This window comes from Ostrinia furnacalis, unplaced genomic scaffold (genome assembly GCF_004193835.3).
Source record: "Ostrinia furnacalis isolate ACB-3 unplaced genomic scaffold, ASM419383v2 OfSCF0890, whole genome shotgun sequence".
NCBI classification, from domain to species: Eukaryota; Metazoa; Arthropoda; class Insecta; order Lepidoptera; family Crambidae; genus Ostrinia; species Ostrinia furnacalis.
This window is the reverse complement of record NW_021131129.1, coordinates 851,028-873,537: the sequence shown is the minus strand read 5'-3', so window position 1 is coordinate 873,537 and position 22,510 is coordinate 851,028. Positions and strand designations below refer to the sequence as shown.

At 38.0% G+C, this 22,510-nt stretch overlaps 1 protein-coding gene across 1 annotated transcript; it reads right to left on the bottom strand.

Moving 5' to 3' along the window:
• Window positions 1–1,071: 1,071 nt before the first annotated feature.
• LOC114350432 (uncharacterized) lies at window positions 1,072–22,292 on the bottom strand. Its single transcript, XM_028301244.1, has 25 exons — window positions 22,221–22,292; window positions 19,465–21,827; window positions 18,428–19,270; window positions 17,152–18,345; window positions 16,928–17,050; window positions 16,811–16,857; window positions 15,681–16,734; window positions 14,821–14,994; window positions 14,388–14,474; window positions 14,111–14,256; window positions 13,943–14,038; window positions 13,760–13,849; window positions 13,539–13,682; window positions 12,081–13,463; window positions 10,354–12,038; window positions 9,909–10,080; window positions 9,588–9,714; window positions 6,612–6,664; window positions 6,139–6,187; window positions 5,573–5,854; window positions 4,578–4,708; window positions 3,590–3,697; window positions 2,848–2,998; window positions 1,812–1,907; window positions 1,072–1,214 (listed from the first exon to the last, which is right to left on the bottom strand). Exons 1-25 carry the CDS (start codon window positions 22,241–22,243, stop codon window positions 1,072–1,074), a joined length of 10,764 nt encoding a protein of 3,587 aa, XP_028157045.1. The 5' UTR covers window positions 22,244–22,292.
• Between the last annotated feature and the right edge of the window lie 218 nt (window positions 22,293–22,510).

Here is a 22,510-nt window from a genome sequence, read left to right as displayed (position 1 = left end):
CAAGGCTCTGGAGTGGAGTGACCATGTACCTACCGGAAAGGCAGCATACCTACTGCCTCCAAAATTAAGTGATTTCACTTTTTATATCTGGCTTTTATACAACGTTTATTTACGCGACATAGTACGATTTTTTTAGTCATGCCACACTGGAGGATGTGTCAGACCAGTAATGGTCCTTCGAGCTGGATAAGATATATTTTGGCTCCATCACTGTAAGGCTATAATCTAAAGGCTGTAATGGCTCAAACAAAGAGGAGTAAAACTACTTTAAGTAGTGTAATAATATTAATAATAATACCGTACATAACATCTTCGAAATCGATCTCGCTGTGGCTCGTTCTCGTTCTGCGCAGGTCGTTTCGGTGCGCAGGAGTTCTCACCTGGGTTCGACCAACTGCCGACGGGGCATGCAGCTGCAAGTTAAATAATACCCTATTCAATATCGTGTAGGACACAAAATGAACATAATCGTCAATGCAGCAAGTCCAGATTTTAGTTTTCGAGTTAGTAAATCAATCGTCATCATTATTATCAGGTCACAGTCTCGATTGCAGGAGCACGATTCATTGGCCTACACTCTACGCGCTGGCCAGACGGGTTGGGGAGGCCTGATGTTCGCATTTTTGTTCCTTAGTCGCCTCTTAAACATTGTTGTTATAACGACAGACTTAGGTAAGATATTGATATATTGATTGCTAGCCTGACGGACTTAGAACAAGTCCTACCACCTACAAACCGAACAAAAAAATCCCCCATTGGGAATCGAAGCCGGGACCCCTGGATCTGAAGCACTTGGTCTTACCACTAGACTAAAGGCGGTTAAATGCGACGGTTGTATATCTCTCAACCTCGTTGCTGTATAGCAGGGGTGGCCAACCAGTCGATCGCGAATATTAGTCCAGTCGATCGTGGCAAGGCAAAAAATACTACATGATTGTGTACTAAATTATGCTGTTCCATTTAAGATTTCAAGAAGTATGTAAGTGTTAGATCGCCCAGGGTTTCGTTAATAAACAGTAGATCTTATGTCTAATCAAGTTGGCAACCCCTGCTGTAGGGGGTAGAGGAACTTCAAGGGTCGTAGCGAATGGACAAGGTCTCACCACACAACTTCTGGTCAGGAATCAGGTAGTACCCAGCAGGACAGGACGCGAAGACGTTGATGCTCTCGGAATAAAAACTTGGGCTGTAATAGTCATGGTGGGGGTCCGAATCTGTGAGGTAAAAAAAACAAGGGTTTTTTTTTATAACTTACATACTGCCTAAAGTTCGGTCACCGAGCACGTAGAATTTCGTCCAATCACCCCAAGCTGCCCATCCTTATCGCTCGCGCATAATTCTACGTGCTCGGCGACCAGACTATTTAAGAAGATTGCGTGTGAAAAGAGTTTTGTCACCGTGACAGTATGTTTCTCTTTTACACTATTATAAAGAGAAAAAGAGAGACAACGTAGTGTTTATTCTTATCTATGGAGAGACATACTGTCATGTTGACAAAAGTCAACCGTGCGCGCGCGCCTTAAAATTTCATGTTTGCACATTGGCGAAATCATGGTTCTCAAAACCAAGTCGTTGCTTAAATAAAAGAAGAAAAAGAAGTAAAATTTCATGTTACAAAATTGTGAGGGTAGTTCATTCAACAAAATGAGCGAACTACCCTAAGTAATTTGTTTAAAAGTTTAGTTTTTTGAATCTACAAGTTGAGTGTGAAGGTGAAGGTAAAACAACTTAGCTAATATATATTTTGGTGAGTATTATTGTTTTGTTCTCTATGTGAACTCATTTTTGTCCTTGAAATAATGTAAACCAACCTTTTCTTCGAAGCGTATGAGTGATGATTGTTCTTCTGCTATCCGAAGAAGACGAAGGCACCAATGTTTTGTTCATGTCGTCATACATTATCATAACTGCAACGGAAAAATAAGTTTGAAGACCTCGTCAACTGACCCAGACTGAATGTCAATTTACTGATCTCAGGTGTTCTATCAATTCCACGACTAGCCTAAAAGAAATGTTGACATGCATAGTTTTTCGAGAAACTATCACATGAGATATCCCTAACCAAGGAGCGAAGACTCATGTACTACAAGCAACCTGGTGAAAACAGGGTCTAAAAGGGTATGGAAATAAAATGCCTGAGACAGGATCGGGCTCCAAATATCATTATACAAATAGCTTAAAATTGTACTACGAAAGAACTGTCCAAACAGCAGATCTACTCCGAAGCGCTGTTTGCGTAGTTTCAAGTCTATCAATCATTGTTGCTCATATTGCCATCTAGCTTTGCGTGAGAGGAATGGCAACTTTAGAAACTCCGGATAACCATTTTCGTAGTAACAATAGTGACTGAGTTTCTTGCGCTGCTTCTTCTCAGCACTGGCCCATTTATTGTCCCGAATCAGTGGTAGATTTAATACTGTGACGAGTAAAAGTGCTATTTAAAAGCCTACTTGCAATAACTTTTAACCCCGCAGCTCTTTTTGTGACCGAATCAGAAATGAGGAGATCCGCAGGAGAACCAAAGTAACCGACATAGCTCGCAGAATTGCTAAAATCAAGTGGCAGTGGGCGGGGCACATAGCTCGTAGAGACGATGGCCGTTGGGGCAGGAAAGTTCTCGAGTGGCGACCACGGGCTGGAAGACGTAGCGTGGGCAGGCCTCCTACTAGGTGGACCGACGATCTGGTAAAGGTCGCGGGAAGAGCCTGGATGCGGGCAGCGCAGGACCGTTCATTGTGGAAAACCTTGGGGGAGGCCTTTGTCCAGCAGTGGACGTCATTTAGCTGAAACGACGACGAACGACGAGCTCTTTGTAATAATTTATTCCACCATTTCCAGAAGCAATACCTTTAACAGCCGCCAAGGCCGGGGCGTCGGCAGCGGCCATCAGCGCCAACGAGTCGTGCAGGTCGCGGCGGCAGCGGGCGCTGCACTCCACGCCTTGGCCCGGGAGGACGCTCATCTTGGCCGTCATGCGTACGTATGCTGTGCTGGACTCCTGGGATTTGTTGTCAAAATTCATGATTAGGTAAGTAACTACCAACTTATTGTTATTTACTTTTGAATGCTTAATGATGAAGGTAAGAGGATTGGCGGATCCTTATTTGAATACGAGTAACAGCTGTAATGCCATGCTTTGATACAAATAATTTGATTTATTAAAAGGACGTCCACGGCCAATTTCCACAACTACTGTTTCTGCGCTGCCAGCATGTAAGTGCTGCCACCTGGAATTTTTAGAAAGTGAAGATTTTACTCCTGCCCCCTCTAGTCAAAGCTACAAACGTGACAGGTATTTCTGAAATCGCTACGCGCGCTCTGGTGTTTTTTTTCGTACCCACCATGTTATTACTTGACTCGGTGAAGGGTCATCAAGTAATGAGCAGGCATTCGAATTTTGATGATAGGCGTTCCTCACAAGGTCTTTAACTAGACTCATGAGATTCTCGGCTTCCTAAAGGAAGTCTCGCTACAATAATAAAGCTGTCTGTGGTAATGGATTCGAAAGACTTTGTGATGAGCGTGATCGTTTTTAGCCGGAGTGATAGATTATTAATTTATTCAATGATAGGTCAGTAGTACTTCTTACTCTGTCTTGCAAGCAGACTGGCTCCTCAATCTGTACACCGCAGAGCTGGTCTTTAGAGCATATCTCTTTGCCCATCATTGGACCAAGCAACTGAACTGCTCTTAGATCCTGAGGAAGAAGAACCGTAGATAGAGACACAAAAATTGTTCAGCCAAACGTGAAACTACAATAGCCCAGTAGTGATGGATTGCAGATTCGAGTCGGCAGTTCGATTCTCGTCGACTCGCTGGTCTATTCCACTTTGATCACCTGGATTTGATCTCCCAGGTGATCAAAGCAGTTCGAACCTCGTCAACTCGCTAGTCTATTCCACTTTAATCACCTGGATTTCTCCCAGGTGATCAAAGTGGACCCCAGGCGATACTTTCGTGTCCTTTGATCACCCACGGATAAAAAGTCCGCTTTAATCACCTAGGTGATGTTATCCATGGGTGATCAAAGGTCACCAAAGAGTCGCTTGCAGTCCATCAAATCCAGGTGACCAAAGTGGAATAGAATGACTCGCTGCTGGACTATTGTGGTGAACCCACTCGTAACTTAAACATAAAATATTATACTTTAGCTTAGCCTGTAAGAAAACAGCGTAATTTTTAACTTACGTCATAGGTACACGTCTGGTCAATGACGTAGACGGGATTAAACACCACTTTGAACTTTGGCAAGGTGATGATTGTTAATCTGACCTTCCTCTGTGCTGTATTTCCCTGGAAGTAATGAATTTATGCATCGGAATAACCATATTTATCAAACAAAAGGGGGAATGGTATGTAATTATGGTTCTTTATTGACAATCTTATAGAATTTTAAGGCCACTCAACATTGATAAAACAAACGCAATCAACACTTGAAAATTTCGACGTGTACATCCAGTATCTAAGTAGCTCAGATGGAAGAGCATTCGCCTGGCAAGAGAACGGTTGTGCGTTTGATTCCCATCTTAAGCAGTTGGATTTTTTCGAGTTAAAAATCTTTTAGAATCCATAGCTACCTTCTTACACGTATATTCTCCCAAATTCCTCGCTTCCACTTCTTTTATCATCAATTTTGGTCCATCCACGATGACGTTGTCGTACGTCAGCATATCCTTTCTGTCAGTCAGCCATCTTAATTCGTTATCTTCTTGCACATTGATTTTATTGGAAGCACATTGTATTATTACTGTATCGCCGAGCATTACATAGGATTCATTCTGAAACAATTTTGGAAATGCATTGTAAACAACTACACATTTTAATTTAGGTTTGTCCATTCATCATAATATTTTAATGGTTCAAAAATGCAGTAGAGGACTGTAGTAATAGAGGACATTGCTCTTGACGATATTTTTTCTGAGTTAATAAGCGGCTATTCTAGTTCTATAAAGTCTAGTCTCTACTAATCTATTACTAGCTACTTTACTAATCTATTAATAATACTACTCTATTAATCTATTACTACTACTACTCTATTAATCTATTACTACTACTACTACTCTATTACTACTACTAATATATTATTACTACTACTCTACTAGTCTTTTACTACTACTACTCTATTACTACTACTACTCTACTAATCTATTACTACTACTCTATTAATCTATTAGGTAGAGCAGTATCTTTTGGGGGGCAATATGTTTATATCCTGTGGGCTTAGAATGTCAATGAATGAATCATATTTATTTACTTACTGGTTTACTAGAAAATGTTAAATTCCTCATTCCAGTCTCAAGCTCATTGATATCATCAGCCCGTTTCTTTCTCTTCTTTTTACTTCTGTAAATTCCAAACTTATCCCGTTCAAGTTCTTCGAAATATTCGTTGTCTTCTTTTATAAATTTTATTGAATCTACCAGTTTATTTTCTTCATTTGTATTTTTTATGTCGTTACATTTTGCGTTAACTATTTTATTTGATTCTTCTATTTTGTTTTTATTTTGAATTCTATTTTTGTTGTCACATTTTTCAATCCGTTTTGATTTCCTATTTGTATTGCAATCTTTACTTTCAATTTCATCATAATTTATTGATCTTTTATTTCGTATCCAATCCCATTTCAAAATGTGTTCCGTAGAAGTTATTTCTTCGTATTTTTTCATTTTCTTCCTGCGTTTCCTGTGAGCTATCTCTATGAGGAAGTAGTTGGGAAGCTTCTTGAATTTGTCGCAGGTCTTATTGGCGATGTACTGTTCTACTTCTTTTCTGGGAAGAGACTTGAGCATTTCCTGGACTCGTTTGAAGGTGGAATCGATGTCGCAGACTTGACCGGCGTGGGATCTAGACGCCTCTTGAAACAAATTGAAGAATGTTATAAAATGTTTATGAACTCTCATCTTAAAACTCAAAATTCAGCTGAAGGTCGGTTTGTGAAGGAGAAAATTAAACGTTACCAGACTGATATAGGCGCATAATTCAGTCAGTTCCTGAGGTATGGGAGCGGCAAGTGAGACTTCAATTTGTATGTTCTGTCACGACATTTATATCAAAAGAACCCCTCCCGTGCCCCGACTGAGATTCATGAGAGGGATCAATGGATAGTGCGTGAAAGTGATAATATGACCAAATATTTACCTTGATTGCTGTTAACGCATACCGTCACTTTAGGTTCTGGTAAAGAATCCTGTAATAGAAATAGTAGTTTAGATTCTGAATCTTTCATCATCATCATTCAGCCACAGGACGTCCACTGCTGAACATAGGCCTCCCCCAATGACTTCCACATGAACGGTTGGTAGCGGCCTGCATCCAGCGCCTTTTCGCTACCTTTATCAGGTCGTCGGTCCACCTTTACCACTATGTTAGGCTTGAGTCTAGAGTGGTCATGTAATAGCACAGGCGACAAATGTTTGTGTGAATCTACCATTTCATGATGTAACACTTTCTCTAGGAGCTTCAAATGGATTGACATGAGGGAATTTAAGTGTTAATGTAGAGACGCATCGGAATTTATTTAAAAGATCCAAAGTAAGAGAACTCCAAACAAGTGTTTACATTTTTCATGCTTTGTCCTGGTCTAAAATAATAAATGGAATTGCTAGACTAACCTTTGGATTCACTTTCACCGTTTTCACCTTTGAGGTATTCGGGGTATTCTCGCCTGAAAACAATAAGTTGTTTATAATTGTAACAATTGAGATTCAAACAGGATATATTAATTTCGAGTAAAAAGGGAAACAATTTTGATGAATTTTCTTTCTCTATAGGTCTAGAGCTTAACTAAGTCAGTGCCTGAAGTATGAGGGAGGACCGCGAGGGTGTTTTTGGGACGCCAAATGTCTTCAAATGTGCTTCAGATTTGTATGCTCTGTCACGTCATAATATACTCAACATCAAATAAATCGCACCTTCGGCGACGCGAACTTTAAAGATTTTCTTCTGACACAAACATGGTGCCCCAACAATATTGGTATTATATGAAAGTCCAATAAATATCCTTAAAGAAAATTACATTTAATTTCTCCATAAACGATTAACACATACCATAAATGTGACTTGAAAAAAGACCTCACTTGGGGCTCACCTCTGGGATCAATTAGACCAATTTTTATGGTTATAAAACCAAATAATGATCTCACGTGTCCTCTTTAACAGATGGATACCGATTAATCCCAACTTAACAGTTTTACGGCCGAATACTGAAACGCCATTTAAATATTTGACGGCTTCTCAAATAGTTAAGCAGCTCCTAAACTTACATTTCGCATACTCAAAACAATATCTGAGCAGTTCTCAATTTTTAAGCACCTCTCAAATTAAGTTGCACTCAAACGCCACTTAAATGAATTTTCGCATACTGAAACGCCATTCAACGCTAAGCATCACTCAAACAACTGTCAAATCGTCTTAAGCAGCTGTTAAATTTGAGAGTGCTTGCGCGGTATCTTAAATCCTATTCTTATACCTAAATCGACCTAAATAGTGGTAAATAATGTGTGTCATCGTTATCATTTCTTTCGAGAAATCGTTAAAAAGTTAGAAAAGAAAAACATTTACGAATTAAATAACGAAAATAACTGATTCTTTCTTAGTACCTGCTAAAAAGCGTTTAAATAATTGAAACGCTTTTTGGCTGGAGCTGTGTTGAATATATCACAAATAAATTCACCTGCTTCATCACCCTCTACCCCAGCACATGCTTTATGGCCCCATTTTCCACATGCATAACATTTTATCCATCCTTCACCCTTGGTATCGCTTGAAAACTTTTCTGTTCAGTACAGCCACTCAGTATCATCTCCTTCAGACTCAGGTGAGTTATATGAAGTTCTCTTTCTTTTATTTCACTTCCCTTTACCTACTCCATTGACTTTTTTGTTTTAATTCCCAGGGATCATCTCGTACATATAGGAAGGGATCATCTTGACCCAAGGCCCACTTTTTGTTAAATATTTGCTAAAATAATCTACAAGTACGCGGCTACGTTTTTATGGCCAAAATATTAAAATTAAACATAATAGAAAGCCTAACGACAACAGTAATTACATTTAACATTGTTTGAATAAAAGTAACATAAGCTCAAAGTCATGCCTATTTTAGATCAGAAGTACACAATTTTTCTTTTTTCTCGTCAAATTCGATGTATCGCTCACGCCACCATTGCGATTTGACTGAGGCGGGGATGTGTCCAGAGCTATGTTTTAGCAGTGAAAGAAACTATATGACGTTAGTGGTTTCAGCACAATCGCGAAAGATCATCTTACCCCAGGGGATCAACTCGTACTACTTTCCCCGAACCCTACTGTTCTACGCAACGGGAAGTTATGAACGTGTACTAGGTGATATCTTCCACATCGAACAGCCAACTGTGCATCGTATAGTGCACAAAGTAACAACCAAAATAGCTGTGCTATGAAATCGCTTTACATAAACATGCTTATTTCTGAGGAATAATATGGGGACATCGCATAGTAGCATTTCCAAGAGTTGTTGATTTGTCAATTTGATGCTCTGTCAACAATGATAAATGTCAATTGTGGTTACGTTTCGGTCCACGATCGCCACTTAATAGATTTCAACAATAAAAAGTATCACCTTTAAAATTATTTTTTTAATTAAATTTTATAAAAATGCAAGCATTAATTTTTTTATATGTTAAAACGAGATTTATGTATAATAGAAACTAAAAATAAACTGTTGTATGTTAAGTTGATTGAGTAATATTTCCATAAAAGACAATACATAACCAAACGATGCTGCGTGTAATGGATAAAAAACGTAAAGTTATCATTTGTGTAAATGAAAACATACTTTTTTTGGTAAATGTTGCCATTATGTAAACATTTGAGAGCTGCTTAGCTGATCACGGCTTCAAATCCGTTGAGTGGCGTTTGAGAATACCATTTAAAATTGAAGGATACTTAAATTTAGGAGCCCGTCAGCTGAGTGACAGATTTGAGTAGTGTTTCAGTATTCGGCCGTTATAGCCATAAAAGTTGGCTCAAGCGTAACTACCTATTTTTTGAAGAAGTGACTCTGGATCCTTCTAAAGACACATTTTTGGGGTAAAAACCTTTCCTTTAATGAAATGAAGTTTAGTACTAGGTTTTCCGTGGAAGAATTCCGATCGGCCAGCAGATCAAGCGCCGCAAGTGGAACTGGATTGGCCACACTCTCCGAAGGGACCCCAATCACATCCCTAAGCAGGCTCTGGATTGGAATCCCCAAGGAAAACGCAAACGTGGTCGACCCAGGCAAACTTGGCGGCGCACTGTAGCGGACGAGGCGAAGAAGATCGGCAAGACCTGGAGCGAGATCAAGCGAGAAGCTCAAGACCGAACGCGATGGAGGACTGTTGTGGACGCCCTCTGCCCCATCTAGGGGACATAGGACCATAAGTCACTAGGTTTTCAAATGGTACCAATGTTGATGGGAAGTGGGGATGCATACGTTTGAAAAGTGCTTGTCGCGGGAGGTGCGATTTATTTGATGCTGAGTGTATGTCAATGTCACCCCTCCCGTGCCGCTCCCAACCTCACGCACTTGATTTAAGTGCTACACTTATAAACATTCGTCTATTTTACCTTTAGGTTTGCTTGTGTTTCCCTTCATCTGTGGCTGCTTTTCCTTCTGTTTTGTCGTTGTGGACTGCTTTCGTGGTGGAGGCGTGGTGCTCTGCGGCGGTGGTAGCTTCGTGAACGCGACTTTTGGCTGCCTTTGAAAGGACAAAGTTTATCAAACTAGGCTACTGAAGTAACGTTGAAATTGCTTGGGGGCTAGCTGTTCTACTTTTTATTGGCCTATTATTGAATCTATGTTACAAGTTAAGTAAAGTATTGAGTCCTATCTTTGCTTGCTTTCCTTCAACTTCCCATATTCCTCATAGAATTTAAGAAATTAATCACCTTTTCACTAAGTGTGTTTGGAACTACCCTCACTCCAAACTTGTTGGCAATCTTCTGTAGCAGACCAGAACCCTTACTCTCCTCCAGCCCTTTAGGAGTCGGCAGCTCTAAATCCTTGAGGGTTCTTATGATGTCATAGTCGCTTTCCGAGTTTCTTGATGTCTTGATGGTGCTGTAGAAATATTTTTATGATTAGAATTAATCTTTTTTCCAGTAACTTACAAGTAAGTCAAACAAGCGATTTAAAAAAAGAATTTATGATTCATTTAGAGTACAACAAGACCACCCCATTCTTCCCGTGAAGGGACATCAGGCCTTCCCTTGGCTAGCGTGGGGAATGCAGGCCAAATCCTCCATTTACCTATGGTAAAATTAGAGGGTCGTACTCCTACAGTGGATACTAAATTATCTGATGATGATGATGAGGTAACGTTTTCTTACTAACCTTTCAGTGCTAATAAAGAGTCTGAATATTCCCCTTTTGCTGTTCCTTGAATCATTGCTTTTCATTTCATCATTATCCTTCTTTATTCTTCTCAGTTCACTATTCAGTTTCTTCGCTTCATAATTTAGTATAGTCAGTAATAAACTGCGTGAATTGTCATGCATAAAGTTATCTGTACTTGAAGACATTCTTTCAAAATCTAAATTATAGCCTTCAGGTGAATTCATCCCAAAATTGGGCTCCATTTCGGTGTCATATTCATTTATTATGAGTATTGTTGGATTATTGTCTGTTGTTGATTGCGAATCTAAATTTTTACTGGCCTCCACTTTATGTGCTTTGGGTTTTTCGATTTTATTCTTAGTTGTTTTAAGTTTACTACTCTCCGTGACTGAAGATCTTGATTTCCTTATTTCTTCAGTGCTGTCCGTGATAGCGGTTGTCTTTCGGAACTCGTTAGCTTTTTTGTGGAAGAAGTCTAGAGTAGCCACTTTAAGTTTATGTAAGAAACTTGCTGTAGATTTTTCGGTGACATCATTAGTTTCTTTAAAATTTGCGTCCTCTCTAGATTCAGTAAAAGTTGTGGATTCTTCTTTAGGGGATACAGATTGAGTTGACTCCTGTTCTTTGTGACTTGTTTGAGTTGATTCTTCTTTAGCCTTTGAAGATTTTAACGTTGCTGGTTCTGTAGTTGTTGTAGTACTTTTTGCAGTAGTAGTTCTTGTAGTCCTTATTGTAGTTTCAGTTGTAGTGCTGGGAAGTTCTGTAGTCGTGGTCTGTAATGACTGAGTATTATCTGGTACTGGAATAACGACATTATCTTCACTGCTTCCTACTGTCGAAGACATTTTGGGAGTTTTAGGAACATTTATCACAGTCTTTGGAGCATTAGGTTTATGCTTGAAATTCAGCTTTGATTTTATAATATTGTAAATCTTCGTCGTCGTTTTTGTCTTGTTTTTCTTCGGTTTGGGCGTTGTATGTTTTTCTAATAATTCCATAGTTCGTGTAGACATGTCTTCTATTTCTTTAAGGTCTGTCATGTTGTGGAATATTTTAAAGAGCTCATTGATGTTGTGAGACAAAGTGTCAACCGATGCATAGTCTGTGGTATTCACATCGCGTTGGAAAACATGTTTCTTTGGATAAAGATTAGCAGTTGTTCTCAGTATGCTAAGCCACTTTGCTACGGACATTGATTTTTTTGCTTCTAATTCACCATGGTCTTTGGGATATAAGGTATGATCATCATTTACAGTTTCTTCAACCATTTCACTCGTAAACTTCTGAGGCAAAGAGTTGCCTTTCATGTAATCTTGCCAAAACGTTCCACCTGAATCAGAAACTAATGGAGACTCGATTTGTCCAGTTATTTGTCTTTTCTTAAACCTCATAGGTGGTGTAGTATCTTTAGTGACGTAGTATGTAAAAATATGATTCATTTTCTTCCCGATTTTTTTATTACCAAAAAAGTTTCGGAAGCTTTTCCTCTTTGTGTATTTAACAGAATCGGTGTCATAATCGTAGAGATACGGGCTTTCCATAAAATTGAGGCCTGCTGTAACTAATGAAGCCTCAGTATTTGGAGTAAATGCAGTGGATGAAGCAATGGCTACTCTTGATTCCGGTTTGCAAATGATATTCACGTTTATGTTGTCCAGGGAATATACATTTTTTATCTGCTTCTTTAAAGATACAGTATTAGTAGTGGCTGTAGGACTAGTAGCAGTTGGATTTGGTTCTTCTCGCTTTGAAACGTCTCTGATACAATTTCCAATAGTATTGATCAATGTTTCGCCCCTTTCTATGAAATTGTTATTGTAACAAATGCCTAATTTTGAAGCAATTTCAATATCGTTAGCTACGCATTGCAAATCTGCGATCAAAGGGTCGCCAATATATTTTTTGGGCATTTTCTTCTTTTTGACAAAACTACGCTTGTCTATACAAGTCGAAAAGGTTTTGCAGGTGCGCCCTTGGCACTTGCCCCGGACCCTTTTGAAGTAATCATGCAAAGTTTGGTCTACTTTGTGAACTGTATCTCTCAGTTTTTTGCCTCCACTGGGATTCATCCAGAAGAATGTCTGTATTTCAGTACAATGATCGTTCATATACTTCGCCAAATTTTCAAATTCGAAAATCAACTCTGAAATAACTGCATCGCTAGCAGCGCACGCTCTACACATTGTCCTATTAGCTTTGCACTTGCAATTACAAACTCTGTCATGTCCGAAATATTTCTTGACTGTGTCCCAGTTTATGTGACGTCTATAGTTTGTTTTGACTCCTGAAGTTTTAGATGGACCACTGAACATATTGGTCTCCCTAATTTTGACATTGTGTCTTGATATAGACTCGTTTATTGCAGTCAAATTCTCGTAAAGTTGCACTAAATGTTTATTCACAGCAGCTACGAAGTCTTTGCTGAGAGTGACTCTGCCAATGGCTTTGCCACTCGTAGTTTCTGCTTTCTGCGTCGCAAATGCTTTAGTTGTAGCCACTTGTCTGATTCTCACTTTAGATAAATCTATATTGCCTGGCAAAGGTTTTAGCGAAAAATTTCCTTTAGCTATCGACCCGTTTGCATCTATAAGCAAGTACATCTTTGGCGTCATCAAATCTTCAGGTTCCGTTGCTGCTGTAGTTGGCCTAGTTTCTTCGAAAGCCTGGACTTGGTACTCCAAGTCTACTGGAGAAAACATCTTCGCTGCGAAGACTCGTCTCACTTTGAAAGAGTCTAGAGATCTCTTCTTGTCTACTTGAAGATTATAGGGTATGGCAATATGAACTTGAATGGAGTTTGAGCCTTGCGTAGACTTTGGAACTGGGGTAGTTGTTGTTGCTGCAGAAGGATGATTGTGGTAATAGTTCTCTGTAAATTCTTGCAGAGCATCACGTTCTTCGTAATTGACTGTGTTTTTGACTAAATCTACAATGACTTCAAGTGCAGCGACATCTTTTGCTGTAAACTTTCCTGCTGGTTGAATATCGCGTTTCTCAAGTTTCGTTTCTGTGGGTTTCGTTTGTAATTTTGGAGTCCCTTTGGCTTTCAGTGTCTCTTTAATCAATAAACTAGATTTTGTGGTGCTAGTGCCTGGCTCGTAGTATATCTGCAATTAAATGACGTCAGCAATTTCATTTTTGAGAGTGATAAACTCTAGGTTTTCTAAATTATAAATTTTTACCTTATTGTCATAAATCGAAGGTTCAAAGTATATTTCTTCGTTGTGTTTTGAATGTGCTTTCTCTTTTGCTTTAGCGGGAATAGGCAAAGAACTTAGAGGATGGCTTTTCGCTGTTGTGGTTTTTGCTGTAGTTATCGGCGTTGTCTGAAAATAATGTTCCTGCTGAAAATTGTTGCGGTTATGTAGCACCGTGAAAACGACATATATTTCGAAACACTTACTTCTTTGTTTAGTTTTCCAGAACTTACAGATGTGTAATTATCTTTCAATGGGGGTATATCTTCACTTGTCATCGGCGGTAGGTACGGTATCTGCAAAAACGATTTCGATTTTATATCTCTTACTATCACTGGAAGTACAAAACCAGCTTGTTTCATTATTATGAATAAAACAAATTATCTTACGTCAGCATCACTGAACAGCATATCGTCATGTGCTTTCACTGTGTTATCTTTAGTCATCGCCGTCAATTTTCTTGTCGTCGCACTATTGGCTGTAGCCTGCAAAAGAATAAGCAACTAATTACCATCGAATTTCAGTCAAATTCTATTAAAAGCAACTCAGACAATCACCCTTTCGACAACCCTGTCGATGTCAAAGGTGTAGTCAACGCTGAAGCCATCTTCAACCGTGCTCATGCCATCTCCCTTTATGTCATCGTCCTTTTTCTGTCTTTTCGGTTTGTGTTCTTCAAATCTGCCTGCAGTTGTATGTTTTTCTACAAAATTAGATTTCAAGTTAACTTTCGGAAACAAACTTAGAACTGTGTTCCTTTAGGTCTAGCGCTACGCACTATATTTAGAGGACAGGATGAAAATTAAGATGATGGGAGGAAAATTCTTCGCCTACCTTCTTTGCTCGGTGATTTAGCTTTTAGAGGAGTAGATGTTGTCTTGGACTTTTTACTCAGAAGCGTTCTTAGTTTCCCTTTTATATCTGAAATTTATAACATTTTAAGTTAGCCAGGAACGTAGTTTCATTGACAGTACATTCATAACGTAATGATTTGTTACTTGAAAATAGCTTTAAGCGTCTCTTCTCTCTCCAATTAGGCATCATCGTTTCTAATCCTTCGTAATTATATGATTTAGTGGATCCCAATTGACCGCTCACTGAAAAACATAGAAATATCGTAGTTAATGATTAAATTTTACGGATTTGCATTAAGTTTCTTTACTAGAATTTGGACAGAAAGTTATATGGATTCGTGTAATAGGTAATCTATCAGTGTACTGAAGACTTGTTGGACTAATAACAGCTTAAAATGGTTGTAAATAATTACCTTGACGCCTCCTTCGTGATTTCATCCGCCAATTCAGCTCCTTCTCAACGTCAGTGTGGTCGGAGATGCTAAAAACTTTACTCGCATTAACAGCTTTATCCACTCCATCCGAAACGTCAATTTTATCCTCAAACGCTTTTAAAATTCCGAACTTATTCAACAATTCTATCAGAGCTAAACCCGACAGGTATTTCATTACGAATTCATTCCATACAGTCTTTGGTGTGGTGGGTATTTCGAATTTTTCTGTAGGCCCTGTGTCTGGCATATAGTAAGTGGGCAGATCAATCTTTATTATCACGTTTGGTCTAGTGCAGTTTTCTACAGCTTCAACTGCTCTTATTACTTTAACAATTTCGCGGATTCTGTCGGACGTACGGATGGTTTGGGTAAGGCTATTTTGGAGCTGAAAATTTTCTTAGAAGACGTTGGTAAAACATATTTATTGAAAACAATTCAATCTTTATTTTGGATTGTTTCGAAATGTATCACCAAGTCAATCTACCATAAAACGGCGAAAATTGTTCATTTCACATAAGAAAAGTTTCAAAATCATTGAAGATTTTCCTCATCATCGCTATTTATTTTGTGGTAGATTGATTTTTGTTAGTGAAATTAGCCATCTCAAGATACATCATTTCTTCAGAGAAACTGACAGACAGTATTATACAATACAGAATTCAAATCATAACTTACTCACTGTCATATGGAGACTGATATTGATCATTTACATTATAATCGGTTACGGGAGTTAATTTGTAGTCACCGTGTTTATCTGTAATTAAAAATTAAAATAAATAAATATTTTAGTGTTAATCTAGCTGTAATAGGTGTTATTATGCAACCAAAAATAAACTCACAAGCTTGATTAAAATGTTTGTCCATTCGTTTCGGTTCGTTGTTGTAAATGATATCATATTTGTAGCTATGGCTGCTTATCCTCACTCTTTTTGGAGGATTTTTAGCATTCAAGTTCTTGAATAACTCATGGTCAATCATAGGATGGAAGGTTGTTGTGGAAATATCATCTGTGATGACATTGTTTTCAAAATTCGGAGTAGTATCAAGAACTGACGTTTTTGGTATCTTTTCATTCTTGTCTTTGTGCTTTTGATTGTAAAGTAAATTGTTGTGTATTTTCTGCACAAAGGCGTGGTTGGCTGCATCATTAGAAGCTTTAGTTGTTTTTGTTTTGGAATGCTTTTTATCAGTAAAATGCTTTGTAGTTGCGTGTGTTGGGATCTCAGTTCTTCTTTTCTCATCCGGCTTACATTTACACTGCTTGTTGTTGTTGTAACCTCGATCGATATCGTTCATGTTAATGATTGTTAATTCAACATCGCTCTGCATGTCATCATCATTATGAGGAGCAATAACCGTGTAATGCACATCTGGATATTGAGTGGTGGAAGGTGTAGCTTTCTTGTCGAAAAATTTGATTTTCTTCTTCACTTTTTCAACTTTGGACATCTTGCGGAACGGTTCGAATGTAAAGAACCGTTCGTTACGCAATTCACTGAATCTCTTTCGCTTCTGTTTATCGTCAGTGTTTTTAGATTTCTCAGCATAAATATTTTTTATTGTAAATTCATCATACGATTTACTCTCACTGGCTACTTTATTATTGTACAGGACACCGATAGGGTATATTGTTGTCAGATGAGCTGGCTTCTCTAGCTTTGCTTTATCTTTCAAGACTGGTTTATTACTTTTCGTATGGCTTTTCTTCCACTCCGTTACTTTTTTGGGCGATTTATTAACGACAAACTGTGGCATCCCAACGAGAGGGGTGGTGACTGATTGGACATCTAGTTGGTTTTCTTTGAGGAACTTCTCGAAATCGTTCATTCTCATTGGCAGAGGTGTGCTGAAGTATTGGAGCGGTGATGGGTTCGTTTTAGCCACCGGTTTTGACTACAACAATAATTGTATTACTTGAAATGATATCAGTGTTTGAAGACATTGATAAATATGGAGTAGGATCACTTACCGCAGCTTGTGTGTGCTGTGGCTTAGCAGAAACCAACGAATTTTTAGCTGTTGAGAAAGATAAGAGTTAAATAATACATAAACAAATGTCAGGAACATAATATAAAAAGGCACTTACACATTTTCTTATGTTTCGGACGTTCTGTGAGGAAGTCAGCTCCATCATCGTAAGCTAGTAGAGTTGTGTCCAAAAACAGAACTGAAGAACCATCTTGATCTCTAGTATTTTTATTTTTAGGCTCTGTAAATAATAGATTACATTGTTATAGAAAACCATTAGACAGCAAAACAATATAATTATTATTTGTTCTTTTAGCATCAAAGATGAAAATAAATATTTACTAATATTTTCTATCCAGAATTCTCCGTTTCTCTTCGTATCGTGAATTTTGTCTTCTATATTATATTTGATTGCAGGCGACTTGAAGTATATTTTGTTCAAATCCTTTAGTAAATCAGAAGCTTTGATATACTTTTCAGAATCGGACTCTGGTTGTTTTATGACATGGAGATATTTAGCTTGTCCTTGAATGATTATATCCTTGCCTTTAGCTACTGTATTATCTTTTAGAGCTACAGTTTTGATTATATTCTGCGTCTTTTTATTATTGTTAGTATTACGAGTTTTGTCCTTCTTGACTTTCATTGCTAGTTTTGCTTTCTTTAACTTGGGTGTGACTCTTTTCATAGACTCATCAATTTTCAAGTAGTCCTTCATTTGCATCAGCTCTCTCTGCATATCCATCATACTCAAAGTGGTAACCTCGGAATCTTGCTTGAGACTTTCAAGTATATTTTCCCATTGTGGACTAGTAAGTTTGTCTGCGTTTAGCAAATCTCCATGCCACATTAATAAATCATTGAAATAATCAGGGTAAGGTTTATAATTGTCTGGTTTGCCGAAATCGTTGAAATTCTGCGTGGGTAATCTAGCGTGTACGGTAACGTAAGCGTTCGCAGACTTTTTTATTCGTTTCTGTTGACTAACGTCAGTAAATGTCTTCTCATTAGAAGTTCTATCTTCTTTGGCTTGTTCCCAAATTTGTGGTATATCAATAACAGGGTTCATTTTATTATTGTGATCGTGGGAAAAGTGCGTTAGCGGAAACTTTGCTATTCTAGTCAGTTTTGTCTGTATTTTTATGTCTTTCGGATCAGCTTTTGCTTTGACTTTGGGTTGTATTGAAACTGTTTGTATATGAGCAGGTACGAAAATTTTCTTGGCTGAAAAGTTATTAGAGAATCTAGTAGTAGGCAAAGTTGGCAAAGTTGGCAAACTGTGGGACGAAGTTGATTCTTCATGCTTTTCTTCGGGTACAGATAGTTTCATTTGTAAACTGTCAATTTCGCTTCTAATATCATCCAGTGATGGTGTCGTCGCTCCGTAATGAGTTTCCAATTTATTTGTGGCTGGATCATAAGTTATTTCCGACATATCTAAACCAGAGTAAGGCTCTTGATAATGTTTGAACGTGTTCGGTTTATTCATGTGGGGTTTTAGCTTGGGAGATTTTCTTGTCGAAGTTTTAAGTGAACCTAAAAAATATAGAACATCGTAGCATTACTATAGCACTGAAATTTGAAACACCAAAACAGAATTCTCAAGTAAAGGACTCACCAGAAAAATCTGAGAGACTTGGGGTTGAAACATTAGATAAAGAAGAGAAGTCGTACATATTTTCAGGAGATGCAATGTGGCTTGCAATAGGGGCTTCAATCGATTGTTCTACTGATGGCTTTGCAGCTGCTTTTGCGGGCCCATTTTGATGAATCTGCGACATTTCTTCGGTGATATTTGGTATTTGTCCCTTTATTTCTTCAAGGCTCATGACTTTATCGTACTTGATTGGTTTGAATGTATCAATATGTGATGTCATCATTTCATAATCTGGCATTTCGTTATCGGGGCTTTGACTTGGTCTATCTATCTGTTTCACTTTGAACAAATCCTTCAGTTTCTTCAAAGGGTTGAATCTTTGCACTCTGTAGCTATAATATTCTCTTTTGGCTCTCGTAGGTTTCTTTTTTTCGTTATGCTTGTTTCGTTTGCGAAATCGAAATTTGTTAAAAAACTTCTTTAGTTTGCTTTTTTTCTGATTATTATCTCGTAATTTGACTATTGCAGTTGGTCTTGGAATTAAATTGACATCAACGTAACCGTAATTTTTGTTTCTAGTCTCTATTACATTTGGCAATGTAGATCGGCGGGTGTTTATTGATGAAGCATACAAATTATGGGTATTCTCAATGTTTGTTTTTGGATTCCTCTTCTCTCTATCTACATCATATAGCTGTTCAGTGTTATCTCTATTAAATTTTGCGTTATGTTTAGAAGTTCGTCTTCCTTTGCCTTTGAAAAATCTATCTACGAGACCTATGGCACCGAAACCTCTGAATATATCGTAATCTTGATTTTTCCCTTTATTCTGCCCCTCCATTTCTTCATCATTCATTTTGTCACCTGAAATAAAATAAACAATCTAAAAATATTTTTTACATCCGGTTATAATAATAATAATAATATAATTTATTTATTCAAGTAACATGACTCATTATATTTTGTTTGTTAAAGTTATGTATCAGTTTTTCTAATTTCAATGAATGCAATGGACATAAATATCATCATTGTTAATCCATCAAAGTGATTAAACGTACCTTGTCCAGGCATGATACTCGTGAATTCTTTAGATTTCCGATCATCCAAAGCCTTTGACAGCTGTTCCAGGTTCACTTCGCCCGACTCATCTTTATTAGACTTATTGCTTTCTCCAGAACTTTCCGCGTTTTCAGTGACACCTTTATTCTTAGGACGTGGAGTAATCGGGCTTTCAGTACCAGATGAGCCAAGATCGGTAATTGGTGATTTTAACTCCACAGTTTGAGAAGTGTGAAACTTTCTTGGTGGGCCATTATCAATGAACAAGTAAAAATGCTTCTTGAACCAGGAATCGTCGCTTTTGGTGGAAATATCCTGATCTTCCATGACGTCATCGTCTGAGAATCTCTTTTTCCGAGACCCAGTGGGTAGCTGTGGTATTTTGTTCAGTATAAACTTTCCAATATCGTCTACGTTATGATGTCTATGCGCTTGGTACCGGACGAGGTTAGAAAAATTCTGGTTGGCCTGCTCTTTTTGGAACTTCAAATAGTGCTTGTACCCGTTTACGTAGTCGTTGTAAGATATTTTGTTGCTCAAGCCTTCGTAGCTTGTATCGTCGCTTGAAGATTCAGTGGGGATATTATCGTTATATGGATTCGTTGTTTTCGAACCATAATCTTGCAAATCATCAGGCAGTATTACATCGTCATACAATTTGTGTATGTTTTCCTTCAGACTAACTCGAGCTAAAGGCTGAGGCGTTCTTTTGTGTAGCTTAAAATAGTCCCGGACTTGCGAGGCGATGGTTGGTGGAGTAGTCAGCATCTTCATGACGTTATCTTGGTGGGTTTTAGATAGGATTTGCTCAAATAACGTTAGCATGACGTAATCATCGAATGTGGATGACGTCGATGCTGAACTAGTTTTCTTTTTCTCAGTTTTGCTACGATTTGGCGTGCGCCGCACTTGCTTTCCTGGATTTCCTTTCTTTTTGGTGCTATGCCTAGCTTTAGTTTTCGCTTTAGGTGTTGACATTGGCGAGGTTACAGCTGTAGGCGCTTGTTTACTATTACTTTGTGTCATCTTTTTAAGTGCCTTATCCGTTTCCTTCTTGATTGTAGTTTTGGCATGGTCTATTTCTTCGTTCAGTTGAGGCGACACTTTCCCTTTAACTTTTTTGATGACTTTCTTCAATTCCCTTTGCAGCATATCTTCAATAGTTTGAGCTATGGTATAGACGTCTTCATTGATAGATCTAGTACCAATTATATGTGTAGGTTCTGTATTCGATATCACTACAGTATCATTTGCTTTTGGTCCTGCTGTACTAGGAGAAGCAGTTCGTTTACTGAAAACGCCGTCACTGTCAATAGAAATATACGTACTGAGAGCATAGCCAGGTGTACTGATGTGTGTCAGTATGGGGTCTGCCCCAAATGTAGTTTCAGTAACGGTGTTTGTAATAATGTCTGTTATAGCGGGGCTTTGTTCTGCCACCATTTGTACAGCTTTGACTTTAATGTCATTCAGTAAAGCTTCAATCTGAGCTGTTCCGAGGAAGTCTACATCTTCAGTAGTGCTTTGAGTAGTAGTTAAAACAGTCGAAGACACAGTAGAGATGTTTTTTAACATACTTTGTGTAACGTGAGTTGGATAAGTATCGGTATTTTTTAATTTCAATCCGTATTCTTTTTTCAGATCATTAATTTTTGTCGTTAACGCCGTCAAAGATTTAGTAAGATTGTCTTTACTGTGGAACGGTTCGTATGTTTTGATTTTGGCCAATTTTAATAGTGATGTAGTTTTAGCGCTGATTGGGCTAAAAATTGATGATGCCCTTGTACTAATGCTCTTGTCAGTTGTGGTGGTATTTGCTATACTTCTCTTCCGTTTTTCTACGTTAGTCTGTCTGTCTCTATGAATACTATGAGTTATTCTCCTTTGAATACCATCTGTAGTATCTTCCGATTTAGAATCTCTGTCTCTATGACGTGATTGGAAATATTGTTTTTGGCGATAACTGGACCGAGGCATGGCTTTCCTTTTGTACACATCGTATTCCGTTTTGTATGCTTTATTCTTCTTATCATTCCCTTTGAATCTGAACTTATGCCAGAATCCTAATCGTTTCGTTGTTTTTGGTAACGGCTTCCCTATTTTTGCCAGTTTGGTTACCTCGATCGAGTCAGACACCAGCTTACCCGCTGTGCTCTGTTTTGGTTCTTCTTTCTTCTGTGCTTTGGGTGCATCTTCTCTTTCTTCTTTTCTGTAGTAACGGTGGAATCTATCATGTTTCGGCTTGTATTCTCTTCTGTATTCCAAATCGTGGACGCTGTCGACTATGTCATCAACCGTATCGTAGTATGCTATGTTTTTAGATATAGTGTGGCTATTAATTAGCACCATCAGATAAAATAAACTGGAAAACAAAAATGAATTAGTACTTATTGCGGTGAGAGAAAGAACACATCTATGTAAAATTCTGGTGACAGTATCATTTCAGCAACTAAAGGGCATTTAAGGGAACATCAAAAATATTCATCTTATCGTGTAACGGATTAATATAATAATAGTAAGATGGTGTGTGCTTAGCTTTATTTAATTAACAAAGTCATCATCAAACACCAGTGACACTTTGACAATCTTGCTGATGTTGTCACAAGTTGTACAAAATAAATAAGACATTAAGTAGGAATATTAACAGTATTTTCAGGGTTTCAGCAAGGAAAACCAATCGTTTTGGTACCTTATTGACTGTTGACAAGTATGAAGATTTGTATTTGTAGTTGTAAGGAAATATTGAGGGACTTACCATAAAAAATTGAAAAATAACATTTGCTATGTATTAAGTACTCCAAACCAAGCATGATACCACAAAATAAACCTAAACATAACAAACACAATAAATTCTCTCACAATGTCACTGAATCACTGAAATTCGCGTGATTCGATTGTTTTCATAATGACATGCGTCATTTTTCTACTTCTAAATATTTTGAGTGATGAGCGCTGTAAGAAGTTTCGAGATTGTCTATGAAAGAAATTAAATTCATTATTAAAGGGACCATTATGGTTATAGGGCTACGTTGCCCTTAACACCGA

Coding starts and splice junctions, on each gene's coding strand:
- LOC114350432 (XM_028301244.1), bottom strand. CDS start 22,243: ATGTTATTTTTCAATTTTTTATG. Junction 17,051..17,151: donor ATTCTGGATAGAAAATATTA/GTAAATATTTAT, acceptor TATTATTTACAG/AGCCTAAAAATAAAAATACT. Junction 13,850..13,942: donor TGCTGTTCAGTGATGCTGAC/GTAAGATAATTT, acceptor TCGTTTTTGCAG/ATACCGTACCTACCGCCGAT.